The sequence below is a fragment of the Microcaecilia unicolor genome, chromosome 11 (assembly GCF_901765095.1).
Source record: "Microcaecilia unicolor chromosome 11, aMicUni1.1, whole genome shotgun sequence".
NCBI classification, from domain to species: Eukaryota; Metazoa; Chordata; class Amphibia; order Gymnophiona; family Siphonopidae; genus Microcaecilia; species Microcaecilia unicolor.
Window position 1 is genome coordinate 41,831,760 of NC_044041.1, and position 24,487 is coordinate 41,856,246.

At 43.2% G+C, this 24,487-nt stretch overlaps 1 protein-coding gene across 1 annotated transcript in view; it reads right to left on the minus strand.

Annotated features, from left to right (window-relative positions):
• Nucleotides 1-24,487, minus strand: part of LOC115479673 (nuclear receptor corepressor 2-like) — a 667,653-nt gene that overhangs the window by 17,488 nt on the left and 625,678 nt on the right. The window contains exons 29-35 of the mRNA XM_030217748.1: nt 15,784-15,939; nt 12,970-13,056; nt 10,981-11,264; nt 6,030-6,396; nt 3,535-3,762; nt 2,191-2,439; nt 390-536 (exon numbers count right to left, since the gene is read on the minus strand). Coding sequence (XP_030073608.1) covers nt 390-536; nt 2,191-2,439; nt 3,535-3,762; nt 6,030-6,396; nt 10,981-11,264; nt 12,970-13,056; nt 15,784-15,939 — 1,518 coding nt within the window. The remainder of the gene's footprint in view (nt 1-389; nt 537-2,190; nt 2,440-3,534; nt 3,763-6,029; nt 6,397-10,980; nt 11,265-12,969; nt 13,057-15,783; nt 15,940-24,487) is intronic.

Here is a 24,487-nt window from a genome sequence, read left to right on the forward strand (position 1 = left end):
CAGCTTCGCAGTGATGTCATTTCAACTGGGGTTCACTTTACCATCTGTTAAGCTATGAAACTTAAGAAAAAGACTGATTAAGGCATTCCTTCCCCCGCACTCCTACCTCTCCCTCCCACCCACCCCCTGTTGGTTAGATAAATAAAATCATTTGTTCAAGGACTGGTAAAATACTGCTGCTCAAGACTTTTAATACATCTAACATAAGAACATAACATAGTCAATGACAGCAAATAAAGATCAAGATGGTCCATGTAGGGCTGCACCTGCTGCTCCACATCAGTCACTCCTTCCACCCACCATCTTAAGGTTATAGAGAAATTCGTAACAGGTTCTGTGCATCAAAAGAAAACGTCTGTTGTCGAAAAATCAGTCACTCCAAGTTTTACCTGGGGAGAGTGGGGAGTTGCCGTGTCTGCTGCTGAAAGCCTGTGGGGTGCCAGGGATGTATGTGATCCGGTCCATGGAGGCAGCAGATGCACCAGTCTGGGGTACGAGGACAGGCAAATGGGGCACTTGAGACAGGTCAATTATTCCTGGGGGGAGGAAAAAAAAATGAAACGGGCTGTTAAGACAACCAATAACAGAGAAAGTGTCTAGAGCTCAGTCAACATAAAGAGATCAATGTAGGCACAGCAGGTTGCCAAGATCAGACTGTACATAGGCATGTGTTAACAGGGATGAACAGCTGTATTTGGTTTGTTAAAGCAAATAGAGATCATGGATACCCTTCCTCCTCTGATCACCAGTTAGGCTGCAAATTACAACTAAGTCAATGTACCGAACGAACGACATTTCAAGGAATTGCTACAGAACTGGTTGCAGATGGATGCTCATTTTTTTCTTCTTTTGTTTTCCTCCAGGTTACTACTTCGGGGATGAAGTTAAGAAGTTAGAAAGAGGCTGGATTTGATGGCCCTCTGAGTTGTCTGTTGACCTATGTGACCTACGGCTTTTGACTTATGTCACTACTTTTATGAGTAAGCTAGGTCTATCCTATCTTATAATGGAGTTCCTTTTTCTTTTTTACTGCAAACTGCCATGATCTGTTAAAGCCTGGCAGTATAGTAAATTTTAAGTAAAATATAGTCACGCATAGACTATCACCAGCCTAATGCACAGTACAAAAAGGATGTACAAGGTAAAAAAAAAAAAAAAAATCCCAAAAAACAAACCTTGTATTTTTGTAATTTGGAATGATTGAATGCTGTTCTTGAATGGCTGTCTTTCCTTTCAATATAATAGTGTTCCCTTCTGAAATTATTTTTAAACAGTAAACCACCTAGACCTCTACTCCAGAAAAGGCAGTATAGAAACTCTAAATAAATCATAAACCACTTTATTAATTTACTTCCTGCTTTCCTTATGCCCTTCACGCTCTTTTTTTATTCAAATTTCAGCTTCCCTTGGCATTTCTCTCTTGCCTATCAACACTAGGGTGCAATTATTAGCGTGCCTTAAAAAATTCAGTGCACAAAAAATTGATTTGTGTTAACCAATGAATTAAAGAATGTTAAATTTGTGTACACTGAAAAATGTGTTATTAAAATGAATGTGGGAAACAAACAAAAATGTTTAAAAAAAAATCAGAAATAAAGGCCACATCAGCCAAAAACAAACCAAAATCTTTGCCCTGTGCATATTATTAATCAACATATTTATGCTTTTGATAGAGAGAATCCTAATCGTTGTGAAAGGAGCCCTGGGGCAGTCCAGCCAAGGCTCGTCACTGAGAATACTGAAATGAATTAAGTTGAGAAGAGCTATAAAATACAGAAAAGAATCTCTGAGAAGCTTTGGAAGAAAGTTTATTACGGGATCCCGGCACTCACTTAATTGAGTTGGAAACCTAAAGGTACAGGAGGAAACCGATGGCTCAAAAAGTATGTTTAAATCATGCATTCTTTTACTGACAAACAATGGCGGACTTTTATCATTTACACAAACTTATAAAGCTCATTGCATGCAGACAAGAGTTAAGCTCTAAAGATGATCCTGTCTACAATTTCTGCGAGAAGCTGCAAGATTTATACCAGGTGGGCTGCCATTACTTTCACCTCCTGCAGTAGACCAACAACCAGACAGTGTGAGTGGAAGCCAAGTGTAACAGTGTCACACAACAGGGACCTACATCATTCTACTCAAAAAGCAAAAACACAAAAGCCGGAGAATGATGGCTAATTCTCATACTTTGAGGACCTGCTGTGTAGTTGAGAGCCAGGGACTGTTCACGAGGCGAAAGACCCCGGAGAATGTCTGCTCTCTGGGCCATGGCTGTGGCAGCGCTGTGGTGCATCTGTTGAGAGGTAATGTAGTCATTGATGATGGTTTGCCTGTTCTCCATGGCAGTAGTGTCTGGGTATCCTCGGATGAGGTAGGGGGGGTACAGATGAGGATATGTAGGGTTTGGAGTAAGATGCCTAGGCAGGTAATAAGCAGCTGGAAGAGAAAACAGGAATGAAAAAAGTCAGTGGTTGTGATCTAATTCTACACAATGTTTGAATTATTTGATATTTTTTTAATTTACTTATTTTTATTCATTTTCAGCACGTGATATACTGCAAGTGATCCCTGAGGTGACTATGCGGTTTACAATTTCTATTACAGGTACTTTGCACTGTCGCTAATAGGCTCACAGTCTAAGTTACATATTGTACCTGGGGCAATGGAGGGCCTCATGGTCTACAGATATCAGCATGAATAAAAGTGCTATTGAACGTCAATGGTAGACACTGCAAACTGTTGTGGCGCCCATTGTGTCATACTTCAAGTCGTTCTACCTTTCACATTCATTTCTTTTAGTGATACCTATATAAGGGGCCCTTTTTACAAAGGTGCGGGAAGGCTAACGCGCTGGTAGTGAGTGCCCAATCGGCACTACCGCCAGGGTAGCGTGTGCGCCCGGCGGTAAACCCAATTTTGACGGACGCTGAATCCCGCAGTAGAAAATATTTTTCTACCACAAGGGGTGTTCCCGGCAGAAACTGGCAGCGCAACCAAGTTGGCACGCACTGCATGGTCATCACATGGTTAGCGCGTCAGCCCTTACCGCTAGGTCAATGGATAGCGGAAAGGGCTCAGGCTGTAAATAGGCGTGCGCTAGTTTTAATATTAGTGCAGAGCCATTTCCTGGGCCATTAAAAAATTGCCTTTTTCCCCAGCCGCAGTAAAAAATGGCCCCAGCGTGTGCCTAAAAGACGCACCCACATTACCGCAGGCCACTTTTTACCAAGGCTTTGTAAAAGGACCCCTAAGTCCCTTAACAGCTCATCAAGATAAGAAATCCAAGTATGACTGCGGTAATTAAGAAGTCATGTACAAATAGAACTGAGACGTCCAGGTCAGGATGTCTCAAGTTCCATTAGTATTTTAGAACAGGTTCTGCTGACATAGAGCCTGTTCTAAAATACAAGGAGAAAGTGATGCTTATGTGCCATTTTAGAACCATAAACATCTTAAAATAACAATGGGGTCGGCAAGGCAACATAAACATTTATGACCTGGCACAAGCATCGGAAAGAACAGCTGCTTTACCTGCTTCAAGTGGGATTCCCCTGGAAATTCCAGAGGGGTCAAAGGCCAATGGAATGTGTCCACGGTATAAGTCAGCTCCACTCACACCTCGGAGCAAATGTTCATATGGGGACATGGGGTGATGATGGTCTGGCAGGCTGGTATGAGGAGACTTGGAATTGGTTAGTTCTCTTGGTGTGGGTGTGGTCCTCCTCTCCTGGGACACCGACTTTCCAGCAGTTATGTTTCCTATACGGAGGGTACCAAATTAGTCAAGTAAGCAACTGGAAACCAAATTTGAAAAACAAAGGATACTATCTGGGCATGACTTAAGAATTTTTCTTAGCACAAAAGAGATTTCCACACCTTTTCTTTTGTACAAGGTAAGAGTACTCTACCAAATGACAGTACAAGCTTCAAGTGGTGTAAAATTCCTGATGTGGTGGGTTCTAATTCAGCTGGGAATAGTGTTTTCCTGAGCGGCAGTTGAGTACCTCTCCACCCAGCAAAGGAGCCGCTTGGGCAGAATATACATCCACACATAGCAAATGACAACAGAAAAAGACTAATATGTCCATCCAGTCTGCCAAATAAAATGATTAGGGCCATTGCTGCAGCTCGGTCTTTGTTTAGGATTGTAAGTCACCCTTGCTAGTAATCCATGTATGCAACAGGGTAAAAACAGAATGGGATTAAATTGTACTCCCTCAGGGGGGTCAGATGATAACCCTACATTAAATCTTAGTAAGTCCTACATATACTCCATATATACACACCGCCAAGGACACTAAGGTCCTCTCAAGGACTACCACTAACCACACCCTCTCCAAAAGACACTACACGATGTGATACCCGCAAGTGAGCCTTCTCCGGAGTAGCCCCCACACTCTGGAATGCATTGCCTGAAAGGCTCCACTGAACACAAGACTATCTCTACTTCAGGGGGCAGGTGAAAGCTTGGTTCTTCAATCAGGCCTTTAATGGAAGAAGTAACTAACTTGTTAGTCCACACAAGGAGTGACATGGGCTACACAAACTGCAGCAGGACATGTATATCCACTCCTACCGCAGCTGAGATAATATTTAACCATCTCTCTGACCTCATGTGCAACTTTCTTTAAATTAACTTCTCTTACCTATCTATATGTTCTATCTTTGCTTATACCCTTCACTATCAATTAAAATGTTCTACTACGTACTGTGTTGACATTCAGGGGCATAATCGAAAGAGAAGGACGCCCATCTTCCGACACAAATTGGGAGATGGGCGTCCTTCTCTCAAGGTCGTCAAATCAGCATAATCGAAAGCCGATTTTGGGCGTCCTCAACTGTTTTCCGTCGTGGGGACTACCAAAGTTCACGGGGGCGTGTCGGCAGTGTACCGAAGGCGGGATAGGGGCGTGGTTAAGAGATGGGCGTCCTCAGCCGATAATGGAAAAAAGAAGGGCGTCCCTGACGAGCATTTGGCCGACTTCATTTGGTCCAATTTTTTTCACAACCAAGCCTAGAAAAGGTGCCCAAACTGACCAGATAACCACCGGAGGGAATCGGGGATGACCTCCCCTTACTCCCCCCCATGGTCACCAACCCCCTCCCACCCAAAAAAAAAAAAAAAATTAAAAACATTTTTTGCCAACCTTTATGTCAGCCTCAAATGTCATACCCAGTTCCATCACAGCAGTATGCAGGTCCCTGGAGCAGTTTTTAGTGGGTACTGCAGTGCACTTCAGGCAGGCGGACCCAGGCCCATCCCCCCCTACCTGTTACACTTGTGCTGGTAAATGGGAGCCCTCCAAAACCCACCCGAAACCCACTGTACCCACATCTAGGTGCCCCCCTTTACCCTTTAAGGGCTATGGTAGTGTTGTACAGTTGTGGGTAGTGGGTTTTGGGGGGCTCAGCACCCAAGGTAAGGGAGCTATGCACCATGGGAGCAATTTATGAAGTCCACTGCAGTGCCCCCTAGGGTATGTGAGGGGGACCAGTGCACTACGACTGCTGGCTCCTCCCACGACCAAAGGGCTTGGATTTGGTCGTTTTTAAGATGGGCGTCCTCGGTTTCCATTATGGCCGAAAACCGGGGACGACCATTTCTAAGGTCGACCATCTCAACATTTAGGTCGACCATCTCTTGAGATTTGGGCGTCCCTGACCGTATTATCGAAACGAAAGATGGCCGCCCATCTTGTTTCGATAATACGGGATGCCCCACCCCTTCGCGGGGACATCCTCAGATATGGATGCCCTTAGAGATGGGCAATGCCCCTCATTGTCAGTAGTATACTATGCCATACTTTGTATTATTTGAATATTTTTACTGCTGCAACTGCCTATTGCTCATGTTTGATCTATTCTTACTGTACACCACCTTGAGTGAATTCCTTCAAAAAGGCAGTAAAATAAATCCAAATAAATAAATAAATAAATGGGCTGTCCACTGATTCAGAGTAACACAGGCCATGCTGTGTATGAGTTATTTAGTAACGTACATAATGAGGTTTAATGCATGGTATTACCTTCGTGTTGACGGTGTGCAATTTCCCTCGTAGATACTGGGGACCCTCTATGCAAATGGCTGCCAAAGGCTGCCCCATGGGCTGCCTGATGATCCTCATAGGACACTGGGCTGTGGCGAGGCTTCCCTGGCTCAGGCACAATCACAGGCGCACCTTTTGTAATTGAGCATCCAGAGTTTGTGACAGGGCTGGGCTTGTTCTTCAGGCTCTCTTCATAACACACCCTTTCCAGAGTCCGAGGATCCTGCATGACATCCAAGTGGTGCAGTGTATGAAAGTTCCTCCCAGGGCTGCCAATGATGGATCGGACATCATGCTTTTTGCCACTTACTGCTGAAGAATTTGCATCATATTTTAAAGGTGTACCCTGGAAAAGACCCCATCCCCAGAACAGAACATGTTACACGCATGTACATCAAATGCCAACCTCCAAACAAACTTATTGCCTTACAGGCATGCTTTTAGTTTGCCTGCACTTCATCATATTCATATAAAAAGAAGAGTTTTCCAGCATAGAATATATACCAGTTAGTCAAGTAGGTATCCTGAATTGCACTGTGGGTAAGTCAGGTAGCCATACTCTCATTAGATTAAGTTAGTCCATTCCACTTCCAGTTTTTATATCCTGCAAATTTCCAACAGGAATCATTGCGGGTTACAATAAATTCAATCAAAATGTAGAACTTTTCATAGATCAAAATACTTATCAAATAGAAAAGTTTTCAAAGCTCGTCTAAACTGAAAATAAAGTAAATCTCTAGCACTACTGTAAGCTATCATTAAAACATGTTATGTTATATTTTACTGTTAACACCAGTTATTAGTAACTAGGTCTCATTGCATAAAATAGGATCTGTGCTAAAACAGCACAAGTTAGTAGTAAAATAACAGGTCTTAATGGTAACTACACCTCTATATAAGTAAAATTACTCCCATGGAAGGTAATTGTATAAAGGCATTGTGCATACATGTAGGTGTGTTCTGGGACTAACTGCCAAATGAACTAAGGTCCCCCTAAAGAATCGCTCTGTATTTCCACCTCAGTAAAATTTGCAAATTTTGAAATACAGAGGGATTCCAAAACAAATCACATGCAAATGAGCTGCTTGCTGCGTTTGCAAACAGCTCATTTGCATGCGATAGTGGGAGAAGCCAGTCGCTTCTGAGCATGCACAGAAAAGCCAATTGCTAAGCGTGGCAACTCTGAACATGCTACAGATGGCTTTCACACACGTAGTCAAGCGTATATACATTTTTTTTTGTAATGAACTTTTCAGCCACAGCCGGCTTGAGAATCCGTAGAAGATTAATCTGCTTTAAACATGAACACAAACGTTTCAGCTGATAATTTCTTTTTGCAGCAGCACAGTTAAGTTTCGCTGCCTTCGGGGAGGGCTGAAAAACGGCACATCCTCCTTCAGTTTTCCTTCTGCCGGGGAGGGAGACAGCTGGCTGCACTCCCTAGGAGTGGAGGAAATTAATACGTCGCTGCTGTTAGAGATAGGTTGCCAGCTCTGGGAGGCATATCCGACAAGTAAAGAGAATGAAGAACTGTCAGGACCGACAGCTCCAGACCCCCTATTAAATTTTCCATGGTAAAGAAAGGGCCTGCTTCTGTGCATTGCTGGGAAAATGGCTGTGCATCGCTTTGAATGCATATTTGTATTGTAATTAGCTCATTATAATAGCTTTGCATACAAACCTGCTAGAATCAGTGTAAAACCCATGCTGCTGGCTCATTAGGTTTTGTGCATATGGCCCTGAGTGGAATGTGAGTGGAGTTGCAATTTCTGCAAGTACATTATAAAATAAATGTGTTCATGCATATAGCATGAGTAGTATATGGGTTTAACCATGATTTCTGCAGGACTTGTGCTTATAGTTTATAAAGACACCTGTGTATCATTATAAATTAGACTGCAAACAGGTGCCTTTTTGCCTTTCATACATAAGGTGACCTTTTATAAATGTACCCCCTCATTCTATAATCACAGCACCTAAATGTAAGTACCAATTGCATGGTAAGATTATAGAATTCTAGCACTTATACATGTGATTTTAAAGCGGGATATAAATTCATGAAAATAAATAAAGTGTCAATTGGGCACTAAGCAGTGTTCTGCAAATTTGGCATGCAATTGCAAGGGTGGGGGGTGGACACATGGGCGGAGCCCACACTTATGCATATAAAACTTATAGAATACTATGGGGCTCATTTCTGAAACAGGAAAGTGTCCAACAAGCAGCACATTGACTTTTTTTTTTCTCCAAAACTTCCAAATGGCTATTTTTGAAACTCATTTTAAAGATGTTTTTCTATGCAGTGAGTCTGCAACACGTCCAAATCACACGGTGGTGTGTCGGGGCGGGATCTGGGTGTTCCCAAAACTTGCACATTTTTCTGCCATAATGGCACTAAACAAAAATGTGCAGGGCTACAAAATTTAGGCATTTTGGTCTAGACCTGCTTTTATCACGGCTAAGTCACAAAAAGGTGTCCTGAATGATCAGATGACCACTGGCAGGATTAAGGAATGACCAACTCTTACTCTCCAGTGGTCACTGACCCCCTTTCACCTCCCATTGCTGTGAAAGAAACAGTACATACCAGCCTCTATGACAGCTTCGATGTTATGGTCAGTCTATCAGAGCAGCAAGCAGGTCTCTGGAGTAGCCCAGTGGTCGGAGCAGTGCACTGTACTTAAGGGGACCCAGGCCTATATCCCACTGGGATACGCTTCTGGTGGAAAGTGTGAGTCCTCCGAAACTCACCAAAAACCTAATGTACCCACATATAGGTAACACTGCAGGCATAACGGCTATTGTAGTGGTGTACAGTTGGATACAGTATGGTTTTGATGGGTTTTGGAAGGCTCCCCATACAACAGTGAGATGTGCACCTGGGACCGTTTGCATGAGGTTCATGGCAGCGCCCCTAGGGTGCCCCACTGCTCTGCTGGGAAGTGTGGGTGGCCAATCTACTAAGAATGTTGATTCCCCTCCCCCCCCCAACCATGACATCCCAATGGCTTGTTTTAGTGTGTTTTTCCCTGAGACCTTTTTTAAAAAAAAAACGGTCACAAAGGAAAAACGCACTGAGCACAACCCCCCCCCCCCCCCCCCCAATATTCAGCACTATTTAACCGGCCAGAACAGCTGCTGACTGGTTACATACCGCTTAACCGGCTATCCCCCACTGAATATCCCCAGTGAGTGGCTAGCAGATAACCAGTTATATTGCCTGACATAACTGGCTATCCGCCATTTTTAACGGTAATATTTGGCCACATGAAAATGTGGGATATCTTTGGCCAGTTTAAAGATAACCGGCTACGTCTGACTTTGCCGGTTATCTTTAAACTGGCCAAAAATAAACCGGATATTCAGTGTCAGTCACCGGAAACGGCCCGGTATTGAATATCCGGGCTCAGAGCCGACATTGGGAGTTAGCCAGCCTAACTCTCATGGTCTGAATATCGGCCCCAAAACATCTAGGAAATGCCTATTTTTGAATCAAAAAAGGTTACCTTTCTCTTGTTCAAAAATCACTTGAGTTACGTGGTAACATAGTAGATGACGGCAGAAAAAGACCTGCATGGTCCATCCAGTCTGCCCAACAAGATAACTCATATTTGCTGCTTTTTGTGTATACCCTACTTTGATTTGTACCTGTGCTCTTCAGGGCACAGACCGTATAAGTCTGCCCAGCACTATCCTCACCTCCCAACCACCTGCCCCTCCTCCCAACCACCGGCTCTGGCACAGACCGTATAAGTCTGCCCAGCACTATCCTCACCTCCCAACCATCTGCCCCTCCTCCCAACCACTGGCTCTGGCACAGACCGTACAAGTCTGTCCAGCACTATCCCCGCCTCCCAACCACCAGCCCCGCTGCCCACCACCGGCTCTGGCACAGACCGTACAAGTCTGTCCAGCACTATCCCCGCCTCCCAACCACCAGCCCCGCAGAGGGAGCAGGGAACCAGCGGAGCCAACACCCGGGGCAGACCGCCCCTCCCTTCCTACGCCACTTGTGCTGATAATTCTACACGAGCCCTTCCGGTGTTAGTGACCACACGCACCATGGGTACAATTTTCTAACAGACGTCATAGCTGTAAACTACACAGGGTGGTTTTAGCCCATGGAATTTATGCAAACTTTCAAAGAGAAACCACTCATGTTGCTTCTGTTTGAAAATTAGCAGGTATAGAGCATGCGAGGTAAAGGCCCCTGCTTACTTTGCATCAAGCTGTGCCAGCAGAGGTGAGAAAGGGAGGAACAAATGGCATATGCAGAGTTGGAGATAAAATGCACATACGCTGTTTTCCTCGCCCCACTTCAGCAGAATCTATGGGAAATGCCACTGAAAGTGGCAGTGCTACGGAGCTGTATTCGAGAGGGGCAATTTTCAGTAAGATTTTACTGAAGGGCAAGGAAAATCTAAACACTGTAAGAAATGACATGCTACGATACCACTGGCAGCGAAGAATGTGGATCCTTACAAATCCTGTCTCCTTTCCTGACCCTTTACACAATGTTTTCAAGAATACTCTAGTTCCTTCCAGGGGCTGAAAGAGCAATGTTATTATATTACACTGTAGAGCCATGACCAATAAGGAAGTTAGTTCTGGGAGTCAGGCTTCATGGATATATACTCAAATGTCACAGGTAACCACCAGCAGGAAGGAAGGCAGTCCAGCTCAGTTCAGTTCACTTCCCCACTCATTACTACCTCAAGATCACAGTTGCAGGCTATCACCTCTCTCCTGCTGGTATTCCTGAAGTTACACAAACCAGAAAAGATCTCAAAACTCATCTCATTTCTAAACACAAACCTGACTTTTCAAATGGTGCTCACCTGAAACTGGGAGGCAGTCGCACCCCCAAAGGGTGCACAGATCCTCATATTTTTTCCCCCTTGCTATTTATGAGCTTTTGCCTCTTCTGTACCTGTGTAATTGAGCCTTCCTTCAAGGGCCGTGGTGCAATGGGGGCATCAGGCGCATGTCTCAACTCTCCACTAGGAATCTCGTGAATGGATCTCCCTGCTTCCTTCACAGTAGCTACCAAGGATTCATGAGGGGTTTTCATTTTTAAGGGGCCTGGCAGGCTTTCATGAGGCCTAACTTTGTAGGTTTCCACAAGGCCTCGTGGTGGAGTGCTTTCTCGCTTCAGCTGTTTGGCTTCTCTTCTGAGGTAATCTTCATGAATCTCCACATAGGATCGAGGGATTCCTGTAACATAACCAAACAATCACTTTTTCTCAATAATATGTTTCATTTATTACTACTGCCTTTTTGAAGAGATTCACCAAAGTTGGTGTACAGCAAACAACATAAGCAATAGACAATTACGGCAGTAAAAATATGGAAATAGCAGTACAAAGTGTGACATAGTTTTGCTATTTACAATGTCAACATAATACACAGTAAAACATTTTAATAGAAAGAATAGGTGTAAGCAAAAGTACAATGTCAACATAATACACAGTAAAACATTTTAATAGAAAGAATAGGGTGTAAGCAAAAGTGGAACATATAAACAAATAAGACAGAGTAAGAATTCACATAGATACTTTTCTCTTTGAGGATTATTTAACCCGTATCCCCCAACAACAGATACTTGTGGTTAGAACTACTCATATTATCGTGATTCCTGATGCAGGCAGTTGCACCAAAACATGGCATTGGGTCGAGTAATTCTGAACTTCCAGTGTTTGGGGAATTTTTCTTATATAGACCTGACAATCTAGTTTTTATTATAATAAAAATCTGTGTTTGCCAATTCTTGACTCCTAGGGTCTTTTAATTATTTATTTTTTTATTGGTCCATCCCTACTTCTTTTTCGTTTATAAAATAAGCAGCAAGAATGCTTGGAAATGCAAATGCACTAATTTACACCTGCTCCAAGGAAGGCATAAATATGAGCACATATTCCACTGATGTACATGCTTATTTTATTAAGTATATGCAATTCTACCCCAACGGGATGCTTACATAAGTATGCGCAAAATCATCAGCACATGTATTAATATGCAAGTATAAACTTGTGTGGTTTTAGAAAAGCCTCTTTTCAGTGTGCAAAAACAAACAAACAAACAAAAAAAGGCTTTACACATGGCTTTACACATGGAAAACCCTTTCTATCTTGAAACAGTTTGTATTCAGTTTTCAAACAAATACACTTCTCAAAAGGGGGGGAAAAACCAGAACAATAAATCATATCAACCCCAACCAGAGGTACAAAATACTTAATTCTCCCACCTCAAACTATCTCCAAACTTACTCCCCCCCCCCCCCCCAATACCCTCAGCCCTCTTACCTAGTGGAAGAACAAATGGAACCATTATCCAAGGGGCCTGAACTCTTACAGCCCCCAGGACTGCAACCCCCCCCCACCCCAAAAAACAAAAAAACAAAAAAAAAAAACAGGGATGTACAACCTCAATGATTGCTCTGCCAGTCCCATCTCAGAGAACACACAAATAGACCTCTACAACTGCTCTGGAAGTCCAAATGCAGAAGGTTCACCAGAAAACCACTGCACAACCATTCCTTTCCCCCACATGGGGACATGTTTAGAAATAAATTCAAAATAATATTACTGCATCAGCACCCTTATTTATTATATCCATGGCGTCAACCTGAGCCACATAGACTAGAGCAGTGGAACTCTTCACGAGCTTGTTGAGTTTTCACGATATCCTTAATAAATTATGTATGAATTACATTTGTGTACACTTCTTTCAATACATGGAAATATACCTCATACATATGCATTACAGATATTCTGAAAATCCAACTGGATGGGGAACACAAAGACTATTTTGAGCAGTTATGTGGCTTTTCATATAAAATATAGAAGACACCATTTCCATCAACAAAATGTGCCTCTTCTGGACATGCAGTGCGACAAGACCATGCAACATGTTCTTTTACCTTGTGTGATTGAGCCCCGCATATGGTGATGTTCCTTTAAGTTATGAGGGCTATGCCTATCTGCAGGAATGGCACGACCCATGAGACCTAAGATGGACAGAAAAACATTAGACTGTGTGAAATAAGGAGAAATTTAGATCTTACCTGATATATTTTCTTTCCATTAGTCCCTCCCACTATTCCAGAACCCATGGGATAGTTGTGCCCATCTAGCAGGAGGTTGAGATAGAGAACTGAAAAGTGAGCTGAGATATCTCTCTCTTGACATCCAGTGCAGCTCCTCAGTATTTACGAAGATAAGCAGTATGGAAAATTCAAGATAAACACAACAACCTTAAACAACTCAATAACCTACTCAATAACCTAACATTAAACAGACGAGCAAACATGTGGACTTCTCATCTCTGGAGAACTTGTAGAGAATAAGGGATATACAGCAAGCACCATGCAAGGTGACAGCCGTTATTTGGCCCATTACTTCGCCCTGACTAAATCTCAGAAACCTCGGGTGGGCCTCTGGAATTGTGGGAAGATTTAATGGAAAGAAAATTATTAGGTAAGACCTAAATTTCTCCTTCCATTATGTAGCTTCCCACTATTCCAGAACCTGTGGGATGTTTAAAAAGCAATGCCTAGAGTGGGTGAGATCCTGCTGCAGCTATCCTGAGGACCACAGCCCCAAAACCAGCTTCTCAACATGATGCAACATCCACCTGTAGTGCTTGGCAAAGTATGCCGCATTGATCACATGCATCCCCGCCTTCCAAACATCTGCCAGAGACAGTAAGGTAGTCTCTGCCTAGGATATAAATGTACGCCTCCTAGAATGAGCTCGCACAGCCTGAGGAGCCTGCTTCCCTACACGAAAATAGGCTGATGTGATAGTCTCCTTCAGCCATCTAGCAATTGTTGGCTTGGAAGCCATGAGGCAAAGTCTCTGTTTACCAAAAGGAACAAACAGTCTTTCCGCTTTGTGAAACTCATTTGTGACTTCTAGATATCTAATGAGGACTCTATCCATATCAAGTAGCTTCAAAGAAGTACTGAGCATCTTCCATCTTCTCTGTGAAAGGACGGAAGCTCCATAGATTGGTTGAGATGAAATGCTGATACTGCTTTCAGAAAAAAAGAAAGAACTGTGGGCAGGGAGACTCCCACCTCCGAAAAGCGAAGAAAGGGATCCCCCTAGAGAGTGCTTGAAGCTCTGAAACCCTATGTACCGATGCAACAGCCACCAAGAACATTGTCTTTGGCGTAAGATCTTTCAAGGAGGCCTTCCAGAGTGGCTCAAAAGAAGGCTTCTAAAGAGCCCGAATGACTAAATTAAGGCTCCACTCTGGACATGGTGTATGAAAGGGAGGCCATATGCGGCCTGCTCCCTTCAAGAATCGTACAATACCCAGTGTGCTGCAAGAGATGTCTTCCGCAGTCAGCCCCTGAAACAGGTCAAAGTTGCAACCTGAACATTTAGAGATCTCAACGCCAATCATTTCCAAAGGGCTGCCTGAAGAAATGCTAGGATATGCGTGATCTGAGCAGAGGAGGGAGATGTTCTGAGCTCAGACTACCCACCCACGAATGTCCTCCACACTATCGCATACACCATGGATGTAGAGCATTTCTGAGTCTGAAGCAATGTAGCAATGACCAAATCAGAATAACCTTTCAACACACACCCTACCATGGGCCATGGAAAAAAGACATACAGCAGATGTGTCTCTGGCCAAGGCTGCAGTAAAGCATTGATCCCCACTGAGCCCACTTCATTCCAACAGTTGAAGAACTTAGGCACTTTGGCATTCCTTTTTGTTGCCATCAAGTCCAGAAACAGAGAACTCCATCGGTCCACTATCAGTGACAACCCCGGCTGGATAGTTGGGTCCAAGGAGTGCTTGCTGAGAAAGTCCACATCCACATCGATGTGAGCTGCTGACAAGCAGAGAAGATCTGGCAACCAGTGTCCAAGTACATGTCATTGAGATCGAGGGCAGTGAGAAATTCTCCCACTTGAACCAAACTATGACTGCTCTTAGTGTCTCATTGCAAAAGCAGGACACTCAGAGGCAGCGGTTTAGACTTTTAAGAACAACGACCGGACGAAAGGTGCTTTCCTTCTTTGGGACAAAGAAGCAGAGTATCAGCCTTTGGACTGGGGAATTGGAACAAGGTTCAGAGCACCAGCAAGGAATTGATAGTGGCCTGCACCTCGACCGCCTTGGCTCCCTTTCATCAAAGAGACTGCAAGAAGAGAGGAACGACCAGATGGGAGAACTCCAACCTGAAAAACTCAACTGGGGACCATTGACTAACCAGACTACGAGCAAAGCACTCAGAACCATAGGCTGAAAAGTGTGTTCATAAACCTGCTGGAGAAAGAAAATACTGAGAAGCTGGACTGGATAACAAGAAAGAGATGTGTCTGCTCAGTTTTTGTTCTCTATCTCCACCTGCTGGTTGATGGCCACAACTATTCCACGGGTTCTGGAATAGCAGAAAGCTACGTAATACAAAAGGTGCTGAACTCATATCTCAAAGAGCAACAGTAGGAAGCCATGGTGCCACCAAAAAAAAAAAAAGAAAGGTTGAAATAGTTCAGATGATTAAAAAATGGAACTATCCCTCTTACACTTTCCTCCATCTTGGATTGTACTGTGTTACTAAGATACTAGCAAATTTTAACATTTTTGAAAGCTCTTCCTACGAAAGCTCTGCTATCACTCTGAATCTAACTATATGGGACACTACTGGGAAAGCGTAACAGTAGGTAGCCCACAAATGAGCTTCTCTGATGGAAGGACCTACATTCTGACTCACCTTCAATGCCAGAAGACGAGAGGTCACGGACCGGTAAACCCCGCGGGATCCTCCCTTCCATCACATCGTATGTACGTTTTGTACCACCACCACCTTCCTGGAAAGTACCAGAGACTCTGCTGTCCTCCTTGCAATTCTGAGTGGCTGCGACTCCACCTGAAAGAGACACAGATGTATCAGATCCACAGGAAGGAGAAAAACTGAACTGAATGAGTGTTGTGGTTATTTGGAACCAAAGATACCGAGTTATTTTGACAAAAAAAATATTAAATCACAGTTTCCTTTGGAATGAATAAATGGGTGTGGCAATATCGTCTGCTAAATCTAGTAGGTGCTGGAAGTCATGTGACTTTTGGGTGAACCTAATGAAAGCAGTGGAATGCCCATGAATGGCCTTGTTGGCGCAGGGCCAGCCCAACCATTAGGCAACAATAGGAGGTCGTCATGGGTGCAGGACAGAGTAGCTCATGTTAAAGCAAAACAATAGGTCCTGACAGAAACACAAACTAAAAGGACCATCAGCACATACTGTGTGTGACCTGTAATTTGAAAGGACGTTTGTGGGATTATCATTATTGTTGAGTTTAATTATCAAAATCCTGGGGAGGCGGGGCTGCAGGCTAGAGGCCTGAAAGTTAACTGAAAGGGGGGGGGGGGGGAGGTAAAAGGCTGAAGGTTTGAGGGCTTGCACTGGCTATTCTGTAGTCAGTCCCTAAAACAGACCAAAGCTGCAATGTGAACTTTTAGACAACCCAGTGCCAATCCTTTCTGAAGACCTGCTTGGAAATAGAAAATGCTGAGGAGGAGCTGAACTGAATGTCAAAAGAGATATCTCAGTTACCTCTGCTCAGAAGACAGCATCAAGAAAAAAACATTTCAAAATCAGATAAATATACTAAGTATTTTTTTTGTTTTAATGCACACTGTGTTGGAGTCAGACAAACACACACACGGATACAGAACGGAATGAAACTAAACAGCACAGAATCTGAAGCTTTGGCTGGGCAGACTTTCCTTCCTACTACCTAATCAGTAAGTCCTCCAAACCACAGACTGCTTTCCTCAGAAGGGCAACACACACTGTGGATCCATCAGGAAGTTTATGGAACAGCTGAATGCCCTGTGTTTATGTAACGAGCTCGAGCAGAGAAAGCTGGCAAAAGGATATAAACACAGGGCCCATCCCTGGAACAAGCATCATCCACAGTGCCAGGAACTGTTGGCGTCCAGATCCTCCTTCACTGGCACACGATGACACAGACAACTAGGGCAAAAGTTAATCAAATGCCAAGTGCTTCAGTAAGGGAACAACACTTCTCTTCTGTGAAGAATTAGCTAGAGTCGTGGAGTGAGGCAGAGACCGCAAAGGAAAATGAAAGGTATTTTTGTCTTCAGTCCAGTCCTGTTTCACAAGGTGCTTCTAGATTAAAGAAAGACTTGGAAAAATGAAGGTGCAAACCTTGGAAGGTGGTGGGCGAGTGAACTATGGGGTTGTAACAGTCTATAATACATTTATTTTTTAATAAGATTTATTGACTGCCTTTTTGAAGAAATTCTCTCAAGGTGCTGGACAAACATAAGCAACAGATAATAATAGCAGTAAAAATAAATATGGCACAGTATACTATCAGGCTTATTAACGAAAGAGAAGGGCGCCCGTCTTTCGACACAAATCGGGAGATGGGCGTCCTTCTCCCTGGGTTGCCCAAATCGGCATAATCGAAAGCCAATTTTGGGCGTCCCCAACTGCTTTCCGTAGCGGGGATGACCAAAGTTCACAGGGATGTGTTGGAAGCATAGCGAAGGCGGGACTGGGGCGGGCTTAACACATGGGCGTCCTTGGCCGATAATGGAAAAAAGAAGGTCGTCCCTGATGAGCACTTGGGCGTCTACTTGGTCCATTTTTTGTTACGACTAAGCCTCAAAAAGGTGCCCAAACTGACCAGATGACCTCCCCTTATTCCCCCAGTGGTCACTAACCCCCTCCCACCCTCAAATAAATTCTTTAAAAATATATTTTTCCAGCCTCTATGCTAGCCTCAAATGTCATACTCAGGTCTATCGTAGCAGTATGCAGGTCCCTGGAGCAGTTTTAGTGGGTGCAGTGTACTTCAGACAAGCGGACCCAGGCCCATCCCCCCCCCCAGCTGTTACACTTGCGGTGGTAAATGTGAACCCTTCAACACCCACCACAAATCCACTGTACCCACATCTAGGGGACATCTAGGTGCCCCCCTTCACCCCTTAGGGCTATAGTAGTGGTGTACTGTTGTGGGTAGTGGGTTTTGGGGGCTCAGCACACAAGGTAAGGGAACTATGTACCTGGGAGCAATTTATGAAGTCCACTGCAGTGCCCCGGCATGTCAGGGGGACCAGTGCACTACGAATGCTGGCTCCTCCCACGACCAAAGGGCTTGCATTTGGTCGTTTCTGAGATGGACATCCTTGGTTTCCATTATCGCCGAAAATCAGAAATGACCAAGTCTAGGGACGACCTAAATGTCAAGATTTGGGCGTCCCTGACTGTATTATTGAAACGAAAGATGGATGTCCACCTTGTTTCAATAATACGGGTTTCCCCGCCCCTCCACTGGGACGTTTTGCGAGGATGTCCTCAGCAAAACTTGGGTGTCCCTTTCAATTATGCCCCTCATTATGTCCTTCTTAACACATAACAAAAGTACATAATGTAATTAAGAATAGAATGTATATGATTTTCCTTCTATTTGCACAATTGAGCACCATTTGGTTTCTACACTGGAAGTTTTTGACTGATGATTACTTTTTCATCTGTGGATATCAATGCAATAAAAAAAATATTGTGCTTCACTGCAGATTTCTGAGGTCTTTTCCTCCAAAATTGAGTGCTTAGATTTTCATTCATTCCACTTGGAGGTGAGTACATGTTACTTTTTTGATATTTTGTGAATGAGTTTCTGTGTTGGAGTTATTTAACGTAATCAACATGTAAGGCCACCTAATTAATACAGCAAAGGGTATTTGACATGTAAGTCCACAATTATCTTATCAAAGCGTTAAGAAATGGGCTTAGCATATTTTAACGCAGGGCTTTCCTGTGCGCTATGCACATTTCTAATGTGACCCAAAAATAGAGCTTTTTCTTTTTGCAGATCCCACGCTAATTTTTCCATTAGCTTTAACACGTTGTGCGGTATGCCTTCCCCCCCCCCCACCCCCACTTTCAGTGTGCATTAGCAGTACAGTGTATTTTATTTATGCATTCAGTTCACACCTTTATTCAAGGCTAGTTCCATTCAGTACTAGAGGTATTTCCTGGTCCCTTGAGGGTTCATCAAGGAATTCTTTGGTTTGTGCCTTTGGATGTAGATAGATAAAAATGAATAAAAGCAAAAAAAAAAAAAAAAAAAAGGTAATGTCTTACAGTTTATTTTACCTTGATGCAGGCTCTATTGAAAAATGGCTATACTGGCTTTTATGGTTTGTTTGTTTTTTTATTTGATTAAGGTTTTATTCATTTTTATGAATTTCGTGGCCTATTGTATTGGACACCTAAGAGTACATTTGAGCTGCAAATCATTGTGTATAACTTCGTGTCCTCCGTCCTCCTGAATAGAAGAACATGTAAGGTCTCTTTTTTGGTTCGTAGTTGTTACTTCTCTCTTGAAATCAAAAGATCACACCAAACACTCACCAACACCAACAAAAAGCATCCCACCATTACCATCACAATGACCTGATGAATCTATGACCTGCCACACAAACCTGGCAAATGTGAGTACCTGCATTTCCTCTAGAACCTCTAATTCCTGTTATTACTCTATTTGTAGCTGGCTAGACAGATCCAGCTGCTAATTCTTTTTCCTCTGCCTCTACTTTTTTTTTTTTTTTTTTTTTGGCAGCTAAGGATCCTCCTTGCTTATTCTATTACTTGTTGAAATCCATTACCATAAGCTTCCACCACCCTCTTCTAGGAGATATTCGCAAGCATCCATTAGCCTTTCTGAAAAGAAACACTTCCTGACACTGCTCCTAAATTTACCTCATTGGAGCCTCAAGTTTTAATCTCTTGTTCTAGAACTTCCTTTCCAAAGCAAAAGGTTTGCATTTTGTGCACGACCTTGCAAGTATATGAATCTATAATATCTCCTCTGTCTCGTCTCTCTTCTAGGGTCTATGTTTAGTTTCCTAAGTTTTATTTTAATGGATCTTTTGTTGTAGACCCTCCAGTAGTTTGGCAGCATCTCTGCTTTTTATCTTTCTGGAGATAGAGCCTTCAGAACTGGACCTGTACAATGGCATTTATCATCTTTTTCTTCCACCACTATTTACGACTTGCTCCGTACAGCCCAGTACTTATTTGGCTCTGGCCATCACCTTGAAAATCATTGGATATATAATCACCCTAAGATCTTTTTCCTGGTCTATGCATATCAGTAACTCACCACTCTTCTTTTGTACAATATTCTTTCATTTCTCACCCAAAATGCATAGCTTTGGAGAAAAAGAATGAGGGAGCAATTCTTGAGTGCATGACGTAGTGGTCTAGATTTTTGCTGACCTTAGATATGACTCCCAATAACCAGGGCAGCCTGATCATCAAACCTCCACCCCCCCCCCCCCCCCCTCCACTCTGGGGTCCACAGGGTTCTATCTTGTCACCAACTATATTCAATATTTTTCTGGCACCTCTCCTTACCATTATCCAAGACAACTCCTGCATTCCTTTCTGCTATGCTGATGACATTCAGATTTCTGTAGGGTTACCGATTCTTCTTCTATTCAGCATCTCAACTCCTGTCTATCCAAGGTCTCCACTTGTTTAACGAACAATCTTCTATACCTCAATACCACTAAATGCAAGTCTATTTTCTTCCCTTGCTCTGGTGACACTCTACCTGCTATCCCAGTACTCAATGGGTCCTCTCTTCCCCTTACAGATTCTGTTAGAATATTACATAGTAGATGACAGCAGAAAAAGACCTGCACGGTCCATCTAGTCTGCCCAACAATTTAAACTCATATGTGCTACTTTGTGTGTAACCTGACCTTGATTTGTTTCTGCCATTTTCAGGGCACAGACCGTAGAAGTCTGCCCAGAACAAGGACCACCTCCCAACCACCAGCCCCGCCTCCCCCCACCGGCTCTGCCACCCAATCCCGGCTAAATTTCTGAGGATTATATTAGGTGTTACTTTTGATTCTGAACTTACTTTCAAACCCCAGATTGACTTTGTGCTCCGTTCACCAATTTTTGCCCTTCATAGACTTTGCTCAGTCCATCCACTCTTACTTGCAAGCCTCCTGTGCCTCCTCATTCTATTCCTGGTCATTTCCCACCCTGACTACTGCAACTCCCTCTATGCTGGACTGCCCCCTCCCTACAATGCCTCCAATTAGTACAATCCACAGCCGTTAAACTTTTGAACAACGCTTTGATCATGTCACCCCCTTCTTCATTCTGAAAACTGGCTCCCCGTCTCAGCTTGCATTTGTCTTCAAGACTCTCCTCTTGATGTACAAATCACACTCTCCTTTCGCCCCAGCATACCTCAACAAGCTCCTGATCCCTTAACTCCCCGTTCTGCTGCCTTCACTCTGCCAATAACTACTGCTGGTCTTACCCTCGCCATCCCAACTCCGTCTGATCACCACTCGTCTCCTCTGCCTTCTGTTACAACGGGCCCAAACTATACAATAAGAATCAACCCTCTGTCACTGCTTTTAAACAAAACCCTTAAGACACCATCCCTTCTCTGTTTTTTTTTCCCTAAAACTTCTTAATTGCTAAATTGTTGTAAATGCTGCCTCTAGCTGTGCTGTGTAACCACTGCTACTGATTTTGTACGCTGCTTTCGCTTTTTATGTAAACTGCTCAGATGCCTATGTGTAGGCCTTGCAGCGGTATATCAGAAGTCCAAAATAGATAGATAAAATAAATCTGATAATTTTCATGGATCAAAGTGTCAGATTGGAGGAACAGTGAGGCTTATATCACTCCAATTTGTGCCTCAAGGGGAAGGGGCGGAGGAGTTTTGGTGGTGGTAAGATAATGTTTGTCAGATCAGGGTTCCCGTACGAATGAAGGGGTGAACACTAGTGCTGGGAGGTAGTATCAGCCAGATCAGGGCTGATGTGGAAGCTAGGGAATGAGTGCTGCTGCTGCAGGGGGGTTGAGTTGCTGCAGGAGGTTGGGGAGGGATTGGACCCTAATTCACACGCAAAGATTTACACGAGGTTTCAGTTGCTGTAAATCCACTCTAAACGTGGATCCCAGCGCTACATGCTATTCTATAAATGGCCCCCAACTCAAGAGTGCTGTTTATTTTTTTTTCCACACCCAAATTTGGGTGCCATTTACTGAATTTAGTCCATACTGTCACACAAATTTATACCTGCTTCAAAACAGTGTGCATGTATCTAAGTGGGTACACATCCTATATAATAAAACGCACCTCCAACATTCTGAAGCTGACTGCATGGCTGAGGCATTCCTGCTCTCTGTATCCATCTCCTGAATTGACATCATGTACTTCCGGGTTCGTCACAAGCAGAAGTGACCAACCACACGAGGTTTCTTGGATTCAGAATGTTGGAGGTGCATTCCATTAAATAGGATTGGTCAGTTCCTTGAAGCACAGCCAGAGCTCAGCGTCCTGCACAGTAACGCTCAGACACCAGAGAGAGGGGGGGGGGGGGGGGGGGGGGGGGGGAAGTATCTCTGTCACACACACTCTCACACAGTCAATGTCTTTCTCTCTCTCTCACTCTCACACACTGTCTCTCACACACTCTATGTCTCACTCTGTATCACATTCACTCTCTATGTGTCACACAGTCACTCACACACTCTCTTGGTCTCAAACACTCAGTCTCACAGAGAGTCTGTGTCTCGCACACACTGTATCTGTGTGAAACACACTCTCTCTCTCACACTGTGTCTCACATACGCATTTGCACACGCTCTCATTCTCAGTCGCACCCAGACTCTCTCTCTCACACACACACACACACTCACACATTCACTCTCTCTCTCAAACACAGTCACTCTCACGTACACTCTCTCAAACATACACACTCCGATGAAAACCTTGCTAGCGCCCGTTTCATTTGTGTCAGAAACGGGCCTTTTTTACTAGTGTGCTTTATAAAATGCACACAAAGATGCCTCTGCTCCACCCAGACTATGCCCCCGGCAATGCCTATGTGTGATGCATGTATAAGTATATACATTTAGGCATGCAAATTTTATGAGAGACCTTTTTTGTGCATAAAACAAGCTTTACAAGCCGAAAATGCACCCCTCTGCAAACATACCTCTCCCCCCCCCCCCCCCAAAAAAAAAAAAAAAAAAAAAACTTACATAGTCCTCTTAAAGGGCCTTTTAGTAAAGTTTAGCATGCGCTAACAGACATTAGTACGCACTTAGTGCTATGTGGCCTATAGGTATAAAATAGAAGATGCAACATTTCATTAGCATATGCACTAAACTTTAGTAAAAGCGCCCCTTAGGGCCAGATTCTATATATAGCGCCTAAAAAAAACTTGCAGAACTAAGCGTATTCTATAAAATTTAGGCACGGTATATAGAAAATGCTTACTCAATAATGCAGCGCCTAAATCTAAGCGCATGCATTTACACTAATAAAAACCTGGTGTAAATCCATGTGCGTAGATTTAGGCGCACTGACCTGCATTCTGTAAATACATGCGGAAATTTTGGAATGCTCACGAAACGCCCATAAACACACCCCTTTTAAGCTACGCATGCTTATTTTGAACTTTGCGCTTTGCAATTTAGGCGCAGTTCTTTACAGAATACACTTAGCGATTTCCGCACATAAATTGCAATTATTGCCAATTAGTGCTTGTTATTGCTCGTGAAGTGCTGTTAAAAATGCTGATTATCTTGTTCCGCCAACTAAGAAACACACGTATCCAGTTGGACTAACAAGGCAATGACTCGTACGTAATAACACTTCAATGTCATGAAAATGCACATGGTGGGTGGGGGTGGTTAACTGTTGATGAAAGTTATGCATTACAGACCATAAAATGCAGCTCCAGTTATCCTGAGCTAGGGATGAACATTCATAGGCTCATATTTTGCTCATTAACATGTTTTGGTGTATATAAAATTAATTTAGTATGCAAAAGTCTATGAATGAATGCATGTGTAATCAATATGCATGAGTTAAAAAGTTTCAACAAGCATTTAAAAAGTTATTAAAATATGTGAAATGACCTTGAGCTACTACTGAAGAGCTGTGAAAAAAAAAATATATATATATAGAGAGAGAGATAGATATAATCTTTAGTTGCATGATCAGTTTTTCTTAGCAGATAATTGTAATGTCCAAGATACTATCCTGAACTATATTTTTGTTTACCCTTCCTTGCAATTAAGTAAATCTTAAAAAAAAAAAAAAAAAAAGAGAGAGAGAGAAAGTTGCGTCTTTCTGTGTCTTGAACCTTGTGTTCTAAAGCCATTGGCTACAGAGACACTCAATCATGCTCTATGAATGCATGCAACCACAAACTGATCCAAAAAGAGGCACTGAGGTCACAAGGTGAGTAATTTTCCATTTCAGTAACATCTGAATGCGTTGATGGTAATAGATATCTGGAGATAAGTTTTAATCTTAGGTACAAGTGCCCTGAACATAACCCCACGGAAAACCTTTGAAGAAAGATTTATGACTGCTTTCAGCCAGTGCAACCAGCA